General features: G+C 32.1%; 1 protein-coding gene across 3 annotated transcripts in view; it reads right to left on the bottom strand.

The window, feature by feature from the left end:
- The window catches only part of ASCC3 (activating signal cointegrator 1 complex subunit 3), a 333,519-nt gene that overhangs the window by 115,347 nt on the left and 198,006 nt on the right, over positions 1-20,166 (bottom strand). For all 3 annotated transcript variants that reach the window (XM_030882956.2, XM_030882957.2, XM_030882960.3), the window contains exons 17-25: positions 18,600-18,719; positions 15,718-15,882; positions 13,935-14,021; positions 12,897-13,073; positions 9,151-9,376; positions 7,420-7,574; positions 4,822-4,920; positions 3,687-3,855; positions 359-579 (exon numbers count right to left, since the gene is read on the bottom strand). In XM_030882956.2, the coding sequence (XP_030738816.1) occupies positions 359-579; positions 3,687-3,855; positions 4,822-4,920; positions 7,420-7,574; positions 9,151-9,376; positions 12,897-13,073; positions 13,935-14,021; positions 15,718-15,882; positions 18,600-18,719 (1,419 nt within the window). The remainder of the gene's footprint in view (positions 1-358; positions 580-3,686; positions 3,856-4,821; positions 4,921-7,419; positions 7,575-9,150; positions 9,377-12,896; positions 13,074-13,934; positions 14,022-15,717; positions 15,883-18,599; positions 18,720-20,166) is intronic.

Consider the following 20,166-nt stretch of genomic DNA (forward strand, 5'->3'; position numbering starts at 1 on the left):
ATCAAGCTGTATATGTTAAAGTATTAGCATTTCCTTCATAGCCAAAGGATTTGATTATGATTGATTATGAATCATTATATTTCTTAAAAATATGGCTATGAATTAGGTATCTTACAATGAGGAAAGAACATGTGAGCACCGATATTTACATTAGAAATCTAACTAAAGGACTCCGAAGTTTAATATAAATTTTCTTGTGGCCAGTTATTCTAATACTGATCTGGGCTCCCCTGGAAAATTCACCAAGAGTGACATACCTATTCATCGAGCCCAGCCAGTATGTTTAGAACTGGCTACTTTACAGATTATAAACTATGCTTTCTAATTGAATGTAAGCATGTGATTGTTTCCAACTGACCTTTGAAGTAGGGTACCTGTTGAAGACTCTGAAAATGGCTAATTCAGCTGCAACAGTCTTTCCTGATCCAGTGGGCGCTCCAAGTAGGACATTACAGTCTGTGTGATACAGCGTATGAAATATTTGTGTCTGCACAGGGTTAAAGTGGCTAAAATTGTATAGTGCTTCATATGCTTCACATCCCAAAGCTGTGATTGGTAAAGGCTGAAGATCCAGTAATTCTGAAAAGATTCAACAGGTACATACAATAACTGGAAAATATGCACAATATTGAATACTGTCTCTTAGAAATAAATTATAATAATCCTCAATTCTTTAGAGGGAAAAAAGGATTAACAAATTCTTACATACTAGTTATCAATCTGTTTTTCCATTATGACATTTATAATATTGACATGTTGGAAACTTTTCTGGGGTAGCTACCTCTAAGACAGTGCTAATGATACATCTTTCTCTTCCAATCAGGAAAGTGATATGAATGACAAGTAAATGAAAATATGCATGTTTTACAAGAAAACTAAATCTATACCAATCTGTAGAAGAAGGAAAACCATTTGCAAACTTCAGTAGTAGAATGGTTACTAATAACAAGTTACTGTTCATCTGTTAGACAATTGACAAAACAGAATGGTCACGTGAACTGCTGTTCTAGCCAACGCAAACTAATATGAACTTAAAATAATTCCAAGAAGAAACTTGGGTGGGAGTTTTAAATCATAGCCTGACTGGGTAAATAAGAACTGTGCTGGGAAAATACTGAAAGAAACTAGATTTAATTGTAAATCATTATGTAGACTAGAGGTCTAGGAGATTAGAAAATAAAAAATGATTTCGAGAAATAAACTTATACCTAGATACCCTTGAACTTGATAGTCATTTCCTTTTCATATAATCCAGAAAGGTATCAGTTGGCTACTCTCAGGATTACTTCCTGGAAGATGACTCTACTCATTTGAAGTTTGAGTAAGAAGGGAAAAAAAATCAGTAAGGGGTCATGGTGGTTTGTATCTTGAGTTAGATCTTCATTGTACAGTTTCAGATGGGAAAGTATGCAGAATTCTCTCCTCAGAAAAGGTATTTAAAAGTAAAAAAGCTAATTTAAAAAATATTATTATTGCTCCATTGCTCTACTCTATTATACAGGTAATTGAGAACTGTATGTTTCTCATACCAGATTACAATATCCTATATTTTTTGTAGCACTGAAAACCAAGAAGGGAGGAAGTCTTAACTTGCAATGCTAATCAAAGCATAGACATATTCTTAATAAAGACTAAAAAAATAAATATTTTGGCATTTATTGACAATGCTAAATTACGATGCTTTACTTCTGTGAAAGATGAAGATACTTTCCTGACTGATTTGAGCTCAGTGAGATGCCTATATGTATACTTGGAGCCAAACAGAACTAGCCATCACTGAGGTTATATCATGCATTTTTTAAAAAAATTAATTAATTAATTAATTTATGGCTGCGTTGGGTTTTCATTGCTGTGCGTGGGCTTTCTCTAGTTGCAGCGAGCAGGGGCTACTCTTCATTGCGGTGCGCGGTCTTCTCACTGCAGTGGCTTCCCTTGTTGTGGAGCACAGGCTCTAGGCACGCAGGCTTCAGTAGTTGTGGCACGCGGGCTCAGTAGTTGTGGTTCGCAGGCTCTAGAGTGCAGCCTCAGTAGTTGTGGTGCATGGGCTTAGTTGCTACGCAGCATGTGGGATCTTCCTGGACCAAGGCTCGAACCCGTGTCCCCTGCATTGGCAGGCGGATTTTCAACCACTGTGCCACCAGGGAAGTCCCACATCATGCATTTTTAATATCAATTGGTATGTCATGGTGGTACATTTAGTTCTTTTAAAAATGTAGTCAGAAAATCAGCCAATTATATAAATAAGGTGACATGCTTGGCCACTCAACAAAGAAGTGATTAAATGAGCATTAAAATATAATGTTAACACATGTTAAAATCAGGTACTGCAGCCAGAGAGACCCAGTAGTGATGTTGGTAGCATACGTTTTAAATGAAAGCACCAAACATTTTTATGTATTTTATTTTGAGATTCCAGATATCACAAAGCATATTTGATAAAAGAAAACCAGAAAGGTCCTCTTCAATGAGTAGATTAGTAGATACTGCAATCACATTATTTTTCTAGGTTGACAATTTTTTAGTTTTGCTCTGTCAAGACATCAAAGTGGTATTAAGCTGTATTTTAAAGTATCTCTCTTTAAGATATGCTAAGATAATGAACAAAGTACAAAAATGACAAAGATTAAAGTCACATTAATGCCTACTTTACTTTCCCAAAAGACTGTCAAATAATGTGCTCACTGAAAGCAGTAAAAACTACTATTTTTATTTTGAAAAAACAAAGAGTTTGTCTTTGGAAGACTTATATGGAAAAGAGAAATTGACTTTCATTTTGCTATAAATTAAGGGTCTCTCGAAATCTTTACTCATCCATTATGAATTCTCAATGAGAAGAAATAAACTTAATATACTAATTAGTTAATAGATTAGCCTCAAGATATTTCTGAAATAGAATATTTTATAGGCCACTTAAAAGTATCATTATAAATATTTATTCATGAAAATTTGCTTCTTTAACAAGTCAAAATAGAAAGGCACTCAATCATGTTATAAAAATTTTAAATGGATTTTTGTCAACTATCAAACACTGAAAACAATGAAAAACACTGTTACATGATACTGCAGATCACCGCATACCCTTTTATAATGTTAGTGTGGAAGAAAAGAACCAATATAAAGAGTATACGTTGTTTGTAAGACACAAACTGACTCGAAGTATACATGAATCCATTCTGTAGTAATACCATAACCTGACTCCTTAGTATTAGCACTTTTTGGTGTAGAAGCACTCTATATGGAGGAAAAAACCCTACAATTCACTTTAATTAAATTAACATACTAAAAGTAAGTTTAACAGTAATAAATGCAAGGAAAAAAGGATATCTCAAAAGTTTCACAGAGAGCACAGATAAAATGACAACACTTGCAATGAAAAAGGAAGGAGATGTAGAGAAATTATAATGTAAAAATAGAGATCAAGGCATAGTAATACAGAAACAGTGAGTCTCATGCTTGTTAGATTATAAAAATTGAACTAGTCTTAATGTTTTTGGATCTCAAATAAAAAAAAAATTAAGGCCTGCCATTTGATCTGATTTTGAAAAGTCTCTTTTCAAACTGTATTGACAAATAGGTTGTATTTTTATTCAGATTCAGGCAACTTTAAAGCATAGACACTTTTCAACATGAGCTAAAACAACAATTTTGGAAAAATCAATGATTCAAGTTACTATTCCATACGTTACCTGTATGGGGAGGATGTCTCTCTGGTAGAATCAGATGTTGAAAGTTAATAATACATACAGCCTCAGCTCCTAACCATCGATCAGACACTGCTCGGATGTAATATTGAGAAGGCAAAGGCTCAAAAATAGGGATTGTAAACACCAGCAGTTGAGCTTCTTTACTAATGACCTAATGTAAAATAAAGTCTAAAATGAATATGGCTATTCTAGTAGCATAAAGGCTTTATCAGTCTCTTGTAAAAACAATCGTATCTATAGCAGTATGTACTAAAGATAAAAAAAAATCTTAGATTTCTAAATAGCTGAGATATTCAGATACTTCAGAAACTTGTAGGTGGTTCCCTTCTGAGGATACGTGATATTACAGAAGGAAAAACATACACTCAGTTTATATTATTTACATATGCATATCATCATGTATTAACAGGTTATCAACTTGACTCATTATCAGAATTTTCCAAAATTCATTCATTCAAGTACTTTACTTCATTAATTTTTACCAAATTATTTACTCAATAGTTTTCTTTAAATTCTTTGACTACCATAAGTGGAATAACAGAACACTTGACATAAATAGAAGATAATCATGAACACAAATGCAATGAAAATAAAATATGGCTATAAAATTCTATGGGTGTCCACTCAAGCCTAAAGCTAGCTTGCCTTCTCTTTGATAAAAAGAGAAATTAGGAATGAAGCATCACAGTTAAAGACAGCTTTCATCAAATTGAGTCTTTCTCTTAAAATTTATAGAGAATTTAAAAAACAATATCTTTTATACAATGTGATTCAATATTCTTTAGTACTGTGCTTATGTAACACCTAAAGTTATTAATTTTTATTTAATTTTTTAAAATATTATTTATCCCACCCACCCCTCTGGAAGACATGCCTTAAACCATTAGAAAGATTATAATTAAATTTCTCAAATGAAAATCACTTTGAATATATGAATACTGTAACATTTAATTACTATTTTCTTTTAAAATCAAACAGAAACATAAAAAATAATACATAAAGCTTTAATTGCACTATGAAATTATAGAGAAATGAGTAAAAATAGAAAGTATTTAGTTTACATTTTCTTCCTAATGACAGCAACATAATAAGGAGAGAGCCATATATACATATTTACCTGTTTCTTTAGAACTAGGAAATTCTCTGAATGATAAATATGATCATTTGTAGGATCTTCTACCCAAATCCACCAGGGTTCTCCTACTGTCCCATGGACCTGGAAGAAAAATAGTATCCTAATACTATATACTGTAATTCGAGTAAGGGATACTGTTGTTTGTATTCCGAGCACCCATTCCTCTCCCTCTTTTTAACAGATTTATTGATATGTAATTTACATAACAAAGTTTACTCATTTAAAGTATACAGTTCAATAGTTTTAATACATTTACAAAGTTTTGTGACCATCTTCGTAATCTAATTTTAGGACATTTTTATCATCCCCCAAAGAAACCTTGTACCCTACCTATCTATCCCCCATCCTCCCAACCTCCAACCCTGGACAACCACAATCTACTTTCTTTCTCTATAGATTTGCCTTTTTGGAACACTTCATATAAATGGAATCATATATATGAAATGATTTTGAGACTGGCTTCTTTCACTTACCATAATGTTTTTGTTCATGTCATAGCATGCATCAGTCCTTCATTCCTTCTTATTAACAAATAATATTCCATTGGATAGATATACTGTATTTTGTACACTCATTGCTCTTTCTTTTTTTATTCCTAATAAAGCCTAGTCTTGTTTAGTACTCACACCTCTCTCATGTAATTCAGAAGGTAACCCCACCTCCCAGGATAATTTTGGTTAGCATACACTAATCAGCTTATGGTATCCGCCTTACAACAGGTTGTGGTGAGGGGTAGGCATGTGCCCAATACCGGCCCAGTTAGGCTGAAGAAAAGGTGTTCTGGCCCATGCTCTGGGCTGCTGCAGGTGGGGTATTTTTCCCTCTCTCTGTTAAATGTGAACAAGGAAGCATGAAAACATTTGGGAAGTAGCCAACAATATCAGCAGAGCAAAAAGATGGAAAGATTCTGGGTCCGGAAGAGTATCATTAAACAGAAGACTCAATCATCTTCAGGGCCTATTCTACCTGTGGACCTATCATATTATGTAAGATGATATATCTTCTTCTGCTTAAGTCAGTTTGAGACAAGTCATATTTGCTATTCTTGCAGCCAACAGCATTCTAACTGATAGAAGCAACTATGAACAATTAAGTACTCCATTCTAACAATGAATTAAACCAAATTGTGGGAGACTTATTATGAACCCTTTTTATTTTATTTTATTTTTGGCCACACTGGGTGGCTCGTGGGGTCTTAGTTCCCCGACCAGGGGTTAAACCTGGGCACCCAACAGTGGAAGCGCGGAGCCCTAACCACTGGACCGCCAGGGAATTCCTATTATGGATCTTGATACAAGAAAACAGGATGAAAAAACATAAAACTTTTATGCATTTGAAAATATAAAAACTTGAAATGAGTTTATGGCTACTTGTAATTTTATACTTTATGTAAAATTCTATATTTATAAAGATATTAAATAAAATTTTATATCATCTTGTCCTCACAGAAATTCTACGAGAAAGATAATTATTACTATTATACATGTTTACAGATGAGGAAACTGAAGGAATAAATGGTTAGGACACTTTAAGGACACTTTAAGATCAATGGTAGATTTGGGTTAGGACTATGGTTGTGTAACATCACAGAATAAAATGCATTCACTTTAAAGATGTACCAATGTCAGGTAATGCAGAAGATATTTACTTACACTTAACTAGAACCTTACCATTACCATGTAAAGTAAGCATTGCTATACTACATTTACTGATTTACTTGTCTTCCCCCACTGGCTTCTTGAAGGAAAGGACTGACACGTACTTGCCTGTATGTACAATCTCTTTTCTACTGTACTCTTTGCTCAGTAACTGGTGCAAAGACAGACCTTAAGAATTACTGACTGAATAAGAAGAGGATCCAGAGTATATAGTAACAGCTAAGGTCTGGAAGAAAGAACAGAAGTAGGGGTAAAAACAGAAACAGAAAAGTGATGGGAGCCAAAGAAGGACATTTTCAAGGACAATGTATAGGACTGAATGTTCAGAGAAGTAGAAGAAAATAATAACTAAGGAAAAGTCATTTATTATGGCAATCAGTCAGTCTTTGGTGATCACTGAAGAAGTAGTCTCAGCAGGAAACAGGTGACCAGGAGGAAAATGCAGATTACTCTTTCTACAAGTCTAATGGTAAAGAAGAGAATGATAGTTCGAGAAACCTCAGGATTTTGAAAGGGCCCTTTTAGCATGAAGAATCTTGAATTTTGAGTAGGTTAAAATGACAGAGTAAGAAGAGCTGGAAAAAATGAAGATCACATAGAGAAAAATGAAAGAAGATAGAATTAAGCAAAGTCCCTATGGAGCTGAATCCACTAAACCATTATACACTGTGAAAATTTAGGTTTCCTAAAATGTTCTGAAGGGGTCTCACTGGTTGACATATTATTAATATATTATACCACATGCTTATCTGGAGGATGAGAGTAAATAATACTACTGATACAATGTTTTAAATGATTCTTCGATATATGTTCTTTTTAAAGGTTTTTCTATATGCCTTGAGGACAGACGTAAGGAGGTGTAGTTGAGCCTGCAGTACAGACATTTTTCCTTAATGCAGATTTAGGTGTTTTCCATTTCTACCTGATCATTCCAAGTGAAATCAGGACAGACGCTGAGCGTCACTCGGAGGACAGTCCGTGTGATGGGCTGAATGGACGCTTCCATTGTAACAGAAGGAATCTGATGAACACACTGTTTGACCTTGAGCCCAATATTCACATGATGCAGAATGTGACCTGCAGGGAAAATGTCACTTAGAAGAAATGTGTCCAGACAGAAAAAAAGCAATATAATCTGACTTGTAAATGGGATTTCAGAGAAGGTGCTTTTATTGCTTGTTTTATGATTTGCTATGTAGAATAGCTGACATTCTTGACCTGGCATGTTTGAATATTTTGTAATAGTTAACTTGAATTAGCAATTCATAGCTCTGTAAACCAGTATCAAGGTTTTTTCAGCTATTAATAGGGTTCTTAAAATTACTGAGACTTGATAGTGTTTAAACTACTATAAACAGTTCCACTTTTCTCCTAGCCAGTTTAAGACTCATTATAGAAATATTCAGTATTTTGTGAAAACAGTCATTAATTTATTCAAGGCCTATTTCAGAACTCTATAACCATGATGGAAAATGCTTTACTAATCAAACATAACTAACTTATCCATACCATTTCCAGAAAACAAAGATAAAAATATAAAATATGGCCAGTCCAGCACAAAATTAACCACTTATACATATTTTCATAAATGATCAGATTCTGAAATACAGATACAAATGGAGGCACCAGGGTGGGGGTGAGGGTCACAAACAGATGTGACTAACTTTAAACATTTTCCTACTCCAGGCCAAGCGACTAAGCGGAAATAGATTCTATCTTATAGTATCAATATTTCTTGTATGTCTTGGTGCTTCATAATATAATTTTTTAAAGCATATTTACAAGTAAATCAAAATGTTTTATGTTCACCAAAGTTTGAAAATCTAAAGTGATTTTCCTTATTTTAATAAAATATTTATGTTACCCAAGGTGAGTAATCTCAACTTCCTAGTTTGTATTCTCAATTTCTCTCTATTTTTATTGATACCTCCCCTTTTCCATTCCATCTGAGAAGTATTCTTCTTATTATACAAGGGAAATAACTATCTCAGGCTCTCTACACATCTACGAACCTTTCACCAGGTCCCTGTATTTCTCCTCAGCCTGACTCCCTTCATATGTAATGTCTATTCTATTCAGAATCTGAAATATTACCTAATCAATGTTTGTCCAACAGAATGTTAAGGTACATGGCAATGTATGTAGGGATAATTTTTCAATATTATGTGAAAAACATAGAAGACCAAATACTATTTACACACCGATACCAACTATGTTTAAAGATCTATACATGTGTAATGATGAAGCTCATTTAGAAACTGAAGAAATGTGGGGTTTAATGTTGACATACTTTTTTGCTGTAATACTGCTGATATACATAACAAAAGACGATGAAATGAAATGAACAAAAGAAATAAATTGAGAATAAGCCTCACTGACTAATTCTCATCATTTGTAGCTAAGATTCTATCTGTAAAATACTCAAGGGTGTGACAATCTAAACTCCATTTTAACTTCTAATTCTATTGAGTAACTTAATAAAATTTAGAGAGACTTTTTCCTGAGTTTAGATCAATGTAAAAGAAATTTCATAAAAATGGTAAAAGTTCATCTTTAGTAATGTGGAAATTCACAATACTTTTTTTTTTTACATCAAGTGAAATATTTTAACTGCATGAAACAGTACATTAAAACATTTTTGCTTCCTTCTTACCTATTTCATCTTTCCTCATGTCTTTCAGCTTATCCACAGTAAGATTTTTTTCTTCTAATCTTGTTAGAATGTGTGGTGGTAAGACTGAAAATTGTCTCAAAGGGCTAGCCCAACCCCAGAGCCTCTTGTCGATGACTTTACTAAGATTCAGGAGCCTATAGGTCATGGCAGGCCAACGTTTCCTCAGAGCAATTTCAAAAAGAGCACGGACAATTCTAGCTGCGTTCTGAAGAATGAAAAGGGGGATTGGTGGTTAGGTCCAATGTAATTTTAAATTTGTCAATAAATTTATTATTCTGACTCAGTTTCAAAAGTATGTCTAGCTGCATCCTTTAATTGTGGGCAACATCTATCCTCATATAACCCTAATTATCTTTATTACTTCTACACAAGAATAATCATATCCTTTATATGTGGATGTTATCCTGTTTAACTCTCCAAGAGTAGCTTTATTTCCCAGTCCTTAGGAAGCTCCACCTCACACTCCCTAAACAGGAATGGAGTAGGAAGAGACAAAAAAAAAAAAAATACAAAGTATTTGGGAAGGTGCTGAGGCCATTTTAGAATCTAAGAGACAGCCAAGGATGCCCTTGGGTATATAGTGGAATGATTAAATTTATAAAGCTATTTAGAGAAATAAGGAAGACTTTGGGATCCAGTCAGAGAGAACAATTAGTGAGAGAAGAGCAACAAAGAAATACTGATGAGTGCAACTAACCCATATTAATGGCTCCTGTATAAACCAAGCAGTATGCTGACCGCTTTGCATATATTATCTCATTTAATTTTTATGACAACTGCATTTGACTGGTCTTGTTATTATGATTTTATAGATGAAGATACTAAAGTTTGGTGAGGTTAATAATTTGACCAGGAGAGTTGGTGTCAGAGTATCTATTGAAAGTCAGAACTAAACAATGCCAAACTTAACTCCAAAATTCTAAATTCAGTGATCTGAGGATAACTTCATTAGTAGACATATAGAAAGTTACAATGATTGAAGCCTTTTTTCACATCTCTGTAGTTTGTTTTTCTTCCTTCCCTCTATCATTAACTTTGCAGACTGTTTTATGGAAGATTATTTTTAAAATCATGAGTTTAGAGACATCTTACAATATCTACTTTCTATGTTTAAAATAAGATTAACCTTTTATTTCTCCTTAACCTAGAGGAGGCATTACTCAATAAAAATAATTTAAAAAGTATTCTTGATAAATAAAAAATAAAAATATGTCATTACATCTGTATTTGAAAATGAAGAATGTTAAATCTGATCAAAATCATAAAAAGAGATGGAAAATAGTAAGATTTTAAATAGCAAACAGATGATCCGGCTTGAATTATGAGGTGAAAAATGATCGTAAGAATTAAGGACTTTGGTTTTATATTTTACATAAAAAGTGTTATTCATCTTTAGATAAATTCGACTACTTTGTTTCAGTATTAGAAATTTAAGAACAAATGGTATTTGATGTATGGGGACAGCTGTAACACCTGTTAAAAATTGACAGGATATCTCTTATTAGGCCTAGAAAATGATACGTAAAATGAATATTTTGATTTTTATAGCTATCAAATAGATCTTCCTACAGCATGCTCAGTTGCTCTTCTAAAAAAATTGCCAGGCTAATTTTCTCAACTGTTTGAAAGTATGTTTTTATATTTCAGAACCTATAGTTGTTCCCTAAAAGCTAAAAGAAATGGAAAGAGAAATCCCATGTGAGAAGATACCAACAGGACATTTTAATCTGAAATGATATAAATTGCATGGGAATAATGATCAAAATCTCTAACATGTAGAAGATAAATATAGGCCCCTTTATAAAATCATAGAATATCTGAGCTAAGGATTTATCTTAAGGGCTGAGAGAATAAAGTTTCAGAAATATACAAGGAAGTACCAATTTACAGAGCTGAGAGAGTGCTTGTGGAACTACTGATGCCTAAAACTAAAAAAAAAAACACACACAAAAACAAAACAAAACCAACCCCCCCCCCAAAAAAATCAACAATAATTTACCTAACATATTCAAGAATGATAAACCCATAATAGCTTTTTTTTTTTTTTTTTTTTAAAAAAGGGATTCTTATAGATATATCCTCAATTTTTTGAGACTGACTTTCTGGGTACCAATCATGAAGAAACTGTAAGTTTTATATTGTAAAGCAATCCGTAAATCAGTCTCTGATGATATCTTCATAATCTTGAATCAAGCAGAAATGTGGCCAGATTGTTCATCCAGAACACAGTAAAGCTTTACCTTTTAGTTAAATCATTAACTATTGCAATATAAAATCATTAGATACAATAAAACGACAATATTATATTATTTTTCAGAAAAACATAAAACAAAAGACTTTAAAAACAATGGTTCCTTATAGAGGCTTTAGGTTTTTGAGAATATATGTATTTTTCTATGGCACAAACATATGTGTTCCAAAATGAAAAATAAAAAAAAATATGTTTTCACCACATCCACATTTACTTTATATAATATATGAAATCATTACCTGGTTTCTTGGTTACTTTGATTAAATTACTGCATTCATTCAAACTGTTTACCAATATATCTTGGTTTATGTTTGCAAATATTTCATGTTTACAGTTATTTCAAAGCACTCTGGGGTATTCATAGCTGTTAATAATAATTCATTTAGGGGCTTCCCTGGTGGCGCGGTGGCTGGGAGTCCGCCTACAGATGCAGGGGACACGCGTTCGTGCCCCGGTCTGGGAGGATCCCACATGCCGCGCAGCGGCTGGGCCCGTGAGCCATGGCCGCTGAGCCTGCGCGTCTGGAGCCTGTGCTCCGCAGCGGGAGAGGCCACAGCAGTGAGAGGCCCGCGTACAGCAAAAAAAAAAAAAAAAAAATTTCATTTAACACAAACATACTCTTTCTATATTAAGTCTTTGAGCAAAATTACAAACATAAAATACACAGTGGAATATTTTCTATATTTAAAATAAGATTAACCTTTTATTTCTCCTTAACCTAGAGGAGGTATTACTCAATAAAAATAATTTAAAAAGTATTCTTGATAAATAAAAAATATCTTTTAAAAAAGTATACCTAGAAGGGAAACCTCTCATTTGAAAGGTAAATACTGAAAACAAAATCTACTTTATATCATATAAAGGCTTGAATATTAAAAACATAAATATTACGACATTTTATACTACAGTAATTTAAAAAACTTAAACATTTAATGAGCTGTAATTTACGGATTAATTTTCCTTCAGTACTCAATTTGTAAGTATCAACAGTAGGAAAGAAAGATTACCTTTTTTATAAAAGATATATCATACTTAATATATGGTATGGGGTATATTTATTAAGCCTTGTTTAATGGTTAAAAACAATTGTTTATATTTCTAACATCTGGGGAATGCTACAAAGGTTCCACAATCTTTTCTTTTCACTTGAAATATTCTTGTACTATTGCCCTTCCTAAGTAAAAGACGTGAACTTTATCATTTAAAACAGAAAAAAAATCAGATATTGATATTTTTAAACTCTAAAATGTAAATAATAGCAACATCAAAAAAAGCCAAACCAACCACCAAATCCCACCCCTGTTCCTGATCTAACAGCATAGATGGCATAAAAAATGTACAAATTAAACAGTTCTAAGATAAAATGGTAATTTGACAGCATGTCACAATGCAATACATTCATAGTATAGCATGAATTAATTCCTTGAATCTCTAAAAGTAACCAAGGAAAACAGGAAGGGAGTAATATTCTTACCTGTGCAACGTATGCAGAATCTGATATAAGGGAGAAACTGTCCATCTCCCCTCGGCTGATATAAGTTTGTAGTAGGATGTTTATTTTCCCATAACTGTTCTCTACACCTCCAGGAGCTGAGAGTTCACAGAAGTTGTTTAATAAGGCATCTAACTCCTCTATTTCCTCTTCTCTGACCTGGAAGAATCAATGTTTTTATAGGATTATTTGGGCTGATTTATTTAAATTTTTTATATTGAAATTAAACCACATTGCATGTTTTCTAAAAGTTTCCATCTGTGATAACTCAAGTTTCCTTTTGTATACTAAAATAATAGCAATCTTTTCAGAGGTAGCTAATAAAATACAATGAAAAACTATCTTAATGCTGATAAGACTACATTTTACTATTCATCACCAATATTAAAATTGCCATTGACATATACAAATTTGATATGTCACAAAAATTAAGTCTTCTGACCTCACCATCCTTCAACTGATGAGATTTCATTTTTTATTTGACCAGAGTAAAACCTCTGCCCAAATGGATTAGGGCAAACTTGAATTATCTTCAAACGCATCCATTATAGTCATATATTTTTATATGGTATAAGGCATTCATAGCTTAAAGCTGTGAAGTACTATGATTCAAAGTATTAAAGTTTTCACTGTTAATAAGATTAAATTATAATATGGGTACAGAAATATTCATATCTAAGTTTGAATCATGCATGTCCTTTATATTTTCTTCAGCGAACCTTATATTGCAAATAAACCAAAATCTACACACTATATTCTCTGCTAGTTTCATTACTGCAAAACCTATTTAAATTATGTTTGATTTGTAGTAGAGAGCAAAGAATGAGGTCAGGTATGACATACTATCAAAATCTAGGATAGTGGACATTGTTGATAAATGGAAGAACATTGCTGGTACTCAAAATGTGAAGTGTCATACAGCTTATATTGTATCAGGAATAACAATTAATTATGAACTTTTATAAATGAATCAACACATATGTGTTATATGCATTTGATTTAAGCTTCAAGTAATCTTACCTTGATTTGATCAAATTCTTCAGCTTTGGAGACTATAGCAAAAATATCACTTTCTGTTTTGTGAGCATCAAAGAATTCATTGAAGGTCTACCAAAGTAAGTGTTATATTTGATTAAAATAGAAGGTCCAGTAAAATATTTTAAATTAAAAATGTGACTATAAATCACACATTCTAAGAGAACATCTGAACCCTAGAATATGCAGAGTTATAATGTCTGTAGCATACTGTTCCAAAATCATCATTTTAAACATCGCCAAATTTATCAAAGACTAAAAAACATTCCCCAAACAAAATTAGCTAGAGAAGACCTTTAGAAGCAAAAAGATTTATAAAATCAGTTAATGAAACTTACAACAGATATCTAAAACAATGTTCAGCATAACATTCTTGTCCTGGCTCATTTTCAGCATGAGCATATGTAAATCTGCACCATTCATCAACTTAAAGCTGATCATATATCACATAAAATTCAGAGAGGAATAACTAAAAATATGTAACTTAAGATTCTGGCAAATACATCACAACATTGCTAGTTAGGGCATACAGAAATTCAGGAAACTGGAAAGAAAAAAAATCAAAACAAAAACAAAGCTGAAGAAAGGCTACAGTCCCTGAAAGAGAGCTGCAAACAGGCTTAAGATGTAGTTTGGCAGCAACACACTACCAAGTGGACAAATGAGAAAGGTAACTTAATGGACAAAATGAGTTGACATGAGTAGGTGATGGCAGCAACAGAGGGAGAGGGAAAATGTTTTGGTTTGAGGAACTACCAGATCATGGTTGTGAGTCATATATGTTAAAAGACTTTGAAGAAACCTAAAGTGCTGTACAAACACAAGATTTATGTGTGGCAAGATGAGGAAAAGCTATTATGCATGTGAAAATGTTTTCTGAAACATGTTATCTGCATAATAAGCACATGTTAAATAAGTACAACACAGATTTCATATAGGCCTTGGTGTTCATATTTCTGAAGAAATTTCATCTTAGTGATTTCTATTACTTTTTCATTTAAAAAACAATTTTAAGAACAAAAATAAAAATGAACATAAAAAAATCAAACTTTCTCTCTATAAAAAGAGTAAAGAGTAAAAATTCACCTTAATCCAACTCTCTTCAAATTTAAGTCCTCTCCTCACAGGTAATCACTATTAAGTTTTCTCATGTATTAATATGTGAAGGTATATACGTAGGTATAGAAATACACACGAAGACAAGTATATATTCTTTAAAATGTAGATATTATAGTGGCTCCCTACCTTACATAAGATTACATTAAAAGGTAACAGGCAAGGATACAATTGTGTAGTAAAAATTACCTTTGAAAAATCTCTTCAATTATCCAAATAGTACAGCTCAGTGCCCTGATATTTTCATTAGTTTTTATAATTCTTTTTAGTCAGTGTTTCTCAATAACTTGCAATTAATTTTTCAACTTTTTATTCATTTAAATTCATTTATTTAGCCATCAGACCCCACTTTAAATCATTCAGGCACTCATTCCAGAGGTCTCACCAATGTGCTCAATGGTTTTAGGTTTGGGTGCGTCTACTGCTTGGGATATACTCATTGAATGGGATGGCAAGAAGGTCCTGAATATTTATAGTTCTATTTTTTTTCTTATCTTTACTGAGTGTATGTTGTTGAATTCATAAAAGTCAAATGCACTTTGTTCTATTAGTAGCTTTTGTTATTTTGCATGAATACTATATTTTGAAGTCTAGAAAGTATTTGCATGTAAAGACAAACATATTATTCTGTTTGTTCCACTCAGTATACTACCTCAATAGTGCTGTATTTAATATAGTAGTGGCTGGCAGTTCTACCCAAATCAGTTGAGGAAAAATATCCAGTTCGTTCCTCAAAACGAATCATCCGAGCTTTGTCTAGTTTCCGTCCAACTTCAATGACCAACTGTTCTCGATGCTTTGCTAATGTTGGGTCAATCTACAGGAAAAAAAAAAACACTTGAATAATTCTTCAGAGAGTCATCATTTGCAAATGTATACCTGTTATGGAAATTAAAATTTTCTGTTGATGCTTTAGTTAGTATACATTTTTTATTATAATTTTAAAAGAATGCATTTTTTTAAAAGATAGGACATAATTAGAAAATACTTTATTCCATTAAGTAAAGAAAGCTTTAAAATTAACTAAAAATCTGTATATTATCTTCAGATAGTAATATTTTAGAATCTAAAATTCCTGTATAGTCTTATAATCGTTAAGATTAATAAGGATTAGGAATTAGATACACGAAAAAAAATCACTGCTTTCTCCCTCCCACACTAAAATAAATAAGAATTTAAAAATATCAAACCACAGTCCTATTTAAAGAAATGATAGTGAGAATGTTCTCCTCCGTTCAAATAAAGGTATACAAAAATAAATTAAAAGTCATCCTTTCAAAAGCATGGTTTTAGTGTTCTAGCAGTTTTTATAACTGTTGATGGGAAAACCCATTCTGCCTATAATGGTAATAGAAGCAAAGAGTAAAATCAATTTGACAATGAATCTCTGAATAGTTTAGAAATTATTACAGTATTTTTCTAAGCAGAAAGGACATTTAACACAAGATATTAACAAACATTCCTGTTACTAAGATGTGTGTGTGTATATAAATATATGTATATAATTATAGCTATAAAGTGAAGTATGACCTTTAAAGGGGGGAGGGGGAAGTATAAAATACTTTAGAAATCAATTAATGAGTTAATACTCCTACCACTTGTTCTAACTTAGATTTTTATGGCAGCTTATTCATGCATCAAATATAGCTAAAATAAATGAGCAAATCATAATGAGACAAAGGAAAATCAACTGTAGGGAAATAAGATGGAATCCAGTCACATTAGCAAATACAAAAAGTCTTAAACACTTTCTGTAGGTAACATACTGTATATTTCAGGCTCATCTTATGAAACCATTTTATTAATCATATATTATTAAACCATTAAAAAGAATTAAACTACATGATCTGTGTTAATTCACATGAGTCTTGTGGCTACACATTCTTTCTGAGTAATAAAATAAAAACACTTAGGTCAAAAAAATAAGAAGGTAAGATTATCTGAACTGTGAAGGTTATAAAACTTTGTATCTCAGAAAGGAAAAAAACCCACATTTTACACTAGAAAATTATAAAAAAATGACTTCCAATATTAATCTGGTACGTAAACAAAAATCAACTGATGTGTTTATCTTGTCCCAAGATTTGATATGCCTTAGCCCATGAAAAAATACATGTTGTGTTTGGTCTTCCTTTACCCCTTCAGAATATTTTCATAGTGCCATTGACTCTTTTCACAAAACCCACATTTGTAATAAGAATAGCTAGTGCCGGGCTTCCCTGGTGGCGCAGTGGTTGAGAGTCCGCCTGCCGATGCAGGGGACACGGGTTCGTGTCCTAGTCTGGGAAGATCCCACATGCCACGGTGCGGCTGGGCCCGTGAGCCATGGCCGCTGAGCCTGCGTGTCTGGAGCCTATGCTCCGCAACGGGAGAGGCCACAACAGTGAGAGGCCCGCGTACATCAAAAAAAAAAAAAAAATGGGGAAGAATAGCTAGTGCCTTATTCTTTAAAATTTATAAAGGTACAGGTTACAATACACCTACATTTTATAACTGAGAGCGATCTGAAGATTAGCACAGATTTTAACTGAGAAGAATAAAGGTAGTTGAATTCCCCCATCTACAGTAAACCTAAGTATAAAAACCAAATGATTTCAGATGAACAGCTTCATAACTAGTTGCTGCTGCTATTTTTCTTCTTTTTTTTCCCTCCTAAATCTTAAGTTTCAATTTTCCCATGGTCAAAGTTACTGTATATGAAAAGGAAAGATAAAAAAAAGATAGGCAACTGCTTTGATACAAAATGGAACACACACACACATACAAAATTATCATTATTAGTAAATAGAGGAAAACTATAATTCCAAGTTAAATTCAACTTCTTTGCTAATTTTGATTTAACACTAATGAATATCGATATGATGGTGGTGAAATCGTATTTTCATTAGACAACAACTGGATTTTACCTGTAATTAGGAAGCATTTACAGGGTATAAAGCAGAGTTTAAAGAAAAGACAAGATCTCACAGAATCTGTAAGCTATGTGGACCACAGAGCTATGAAGTTTATAGGAAGAGCTGTGACCACATGCATCTGATTCTCAGTCTATGTGCACAGCAGAACTGATCCAGCCTCCAAACTGTTAAGATAGTAACTCATTAATGCTATCTTTTAATTTAGCAACAAAGGCTTAAAAGGACTTGATAAGAAGAATATACTGTATATAATATAAGCCTATCATTAAAAGTGGTTTGTAAGTTTCCTCATGTCTGGTTTATTCTAAAAACTAAATTTGAAAAATATAGTTAAAAAAACATAGCAAGATACTAATATCAAATGGAAACTTATCTGAGCAGTAAATTGATAATAACATAAAGATCAGTGGAAAAGATATATAAAGAAAGTGAAATAATTACCAGGGACAAATTTAATTTTCCTTAGTATTTTCTAAAAAAGATTAAAGCTCTTTGTTTTTCTTCCAGGTACCTAAATCTTTTCAGATGAGCAGAAGTAGCAAATATTTATTCTCATATCATGAAAGGATTACAGAACTAAAAAGGAGGTCTGACTTTTTTTAGTAAATGAGTTTTCTACCTGATAAGCCTTGTGACTGATGCCATACACTAATGGATTTGCTCTCATCCGTACATAAAGATAAGTGTAACTTATCCACTTCACTGCTTCTTCCACATTAGTAACTGTTCCCAGAGCAATCTGCAAATCAAAAATATAACGAAAGTTAAACTAATGCGTTAAAGTTGAATATAAACATTACATCAAAGACCATTTTGTTGAAAGTTAAGTTTTTAAAATACATCATTATGCTGTATTTAAAAGAAGGTAAGCACAATTATTGGACATGATGTTTCTCCAATTAATTAAAAATCAGTCCTGCCTCATTTAATTGAGAACAGTACATTAGAAATGCTATATTCCCAAACTTTACTTATTATTATGGCATTTGATTAGTTTTCCCATTTGAATTTAATTCCATATAGTATTATAAACATTTTGGTATTCATTAATTTTTCTTCTTCATTTTGCTTCTTTTAAATTTTGGTTTCATTTTATGTGACAACATTACTGACAGTTTTAAATGTGACTGCACCACAATCAAAACAACATAATATTGCTGATTCTATCCCTCTTTGTTGTGATTTTGTATACTGTCATTACCAAAATCACAAAGAGCATAACATTAGTAGTTTTTTCCTCTAAAGATACCCATTTGCAGCATAGCTAGTATAAATATATAATATAAATACAATGGTAAATGCAGTAATTTTTGCATAAAACAAAATCATATTTTATTGGGATTTATACATATTAATAATATATACACTTTAAAAAGATCATACAAGAACAGGGAGTGGTTTTAATTTTTTATTGGTAAACTTAAAACAACCTATGGAAAAAACAGATATTTATACTTTTGAATTATAATAAACACGGTAATTCTTTAGATTATATTCTGAAAGAAAATATAATTTTTAACATAGCATTTTAATGTAGCTTTATAACATGCTAATTTAATGAAACCAAAGGTTAATTATTTTAAAACACAATAATAACATATAAAATCTGTGTAATAAAGGGAATTGTTAGAAAATGACCTTAAGCCAGAATTGCAGTGAAAAGTTTTCTTAAAAATACATTTCTTTAGCCACTGGATCTATATGCAGTCATTGTGCTTTTATACTTAGAGTGTTCATTTTAATTAACAAATTTATCCAAGTTGTGAAACTTCACAGTTGAACAATTTTTCCTGAATCTGTAACTGAAAAAAATTTTTTTAACCTCTTAATACTTTAATCAAAGGAGAAGTGATGACCCCCACCTAAATAACCAAATTTTAGGAGAAAAGAAGGAAAAATAAATCCCCTTATTTTAGTACTAAATAGTAAAGAAAATATAAACCTTAATGTTTGCTTTATTCCCATATTATAATTTAAATTCTGTATAACTAATTTTGTAAAATAGGTATGAGAATGCTTAGATATCTTTAGTTAGTTGAAGATGACATATAGCAATATTACACCATACTATTTGCCCTTTAAAAAAAATGACCAAAAGTAAATAAATGGTAAGGCAGATTCTACTTTAAAAATTACACTATCTTGAAATACGTCAGACAGAGAAAGACAAATACTGTATGATCTCC

Source organism: Globicephala melas, chromosome 14, assembly GCF_963455315.2.
Source record: "Globicephala melas chromosome 14, mGloMel1.2, whole genome shotgun sequence".
NCBI classification, from domain to species: domain Eukaryota; kingdom Metazoa; phylum Chordata; class Mammalia; order Artiodactyla; family Delphinidae; genus Globicephala; species Globicephala melas.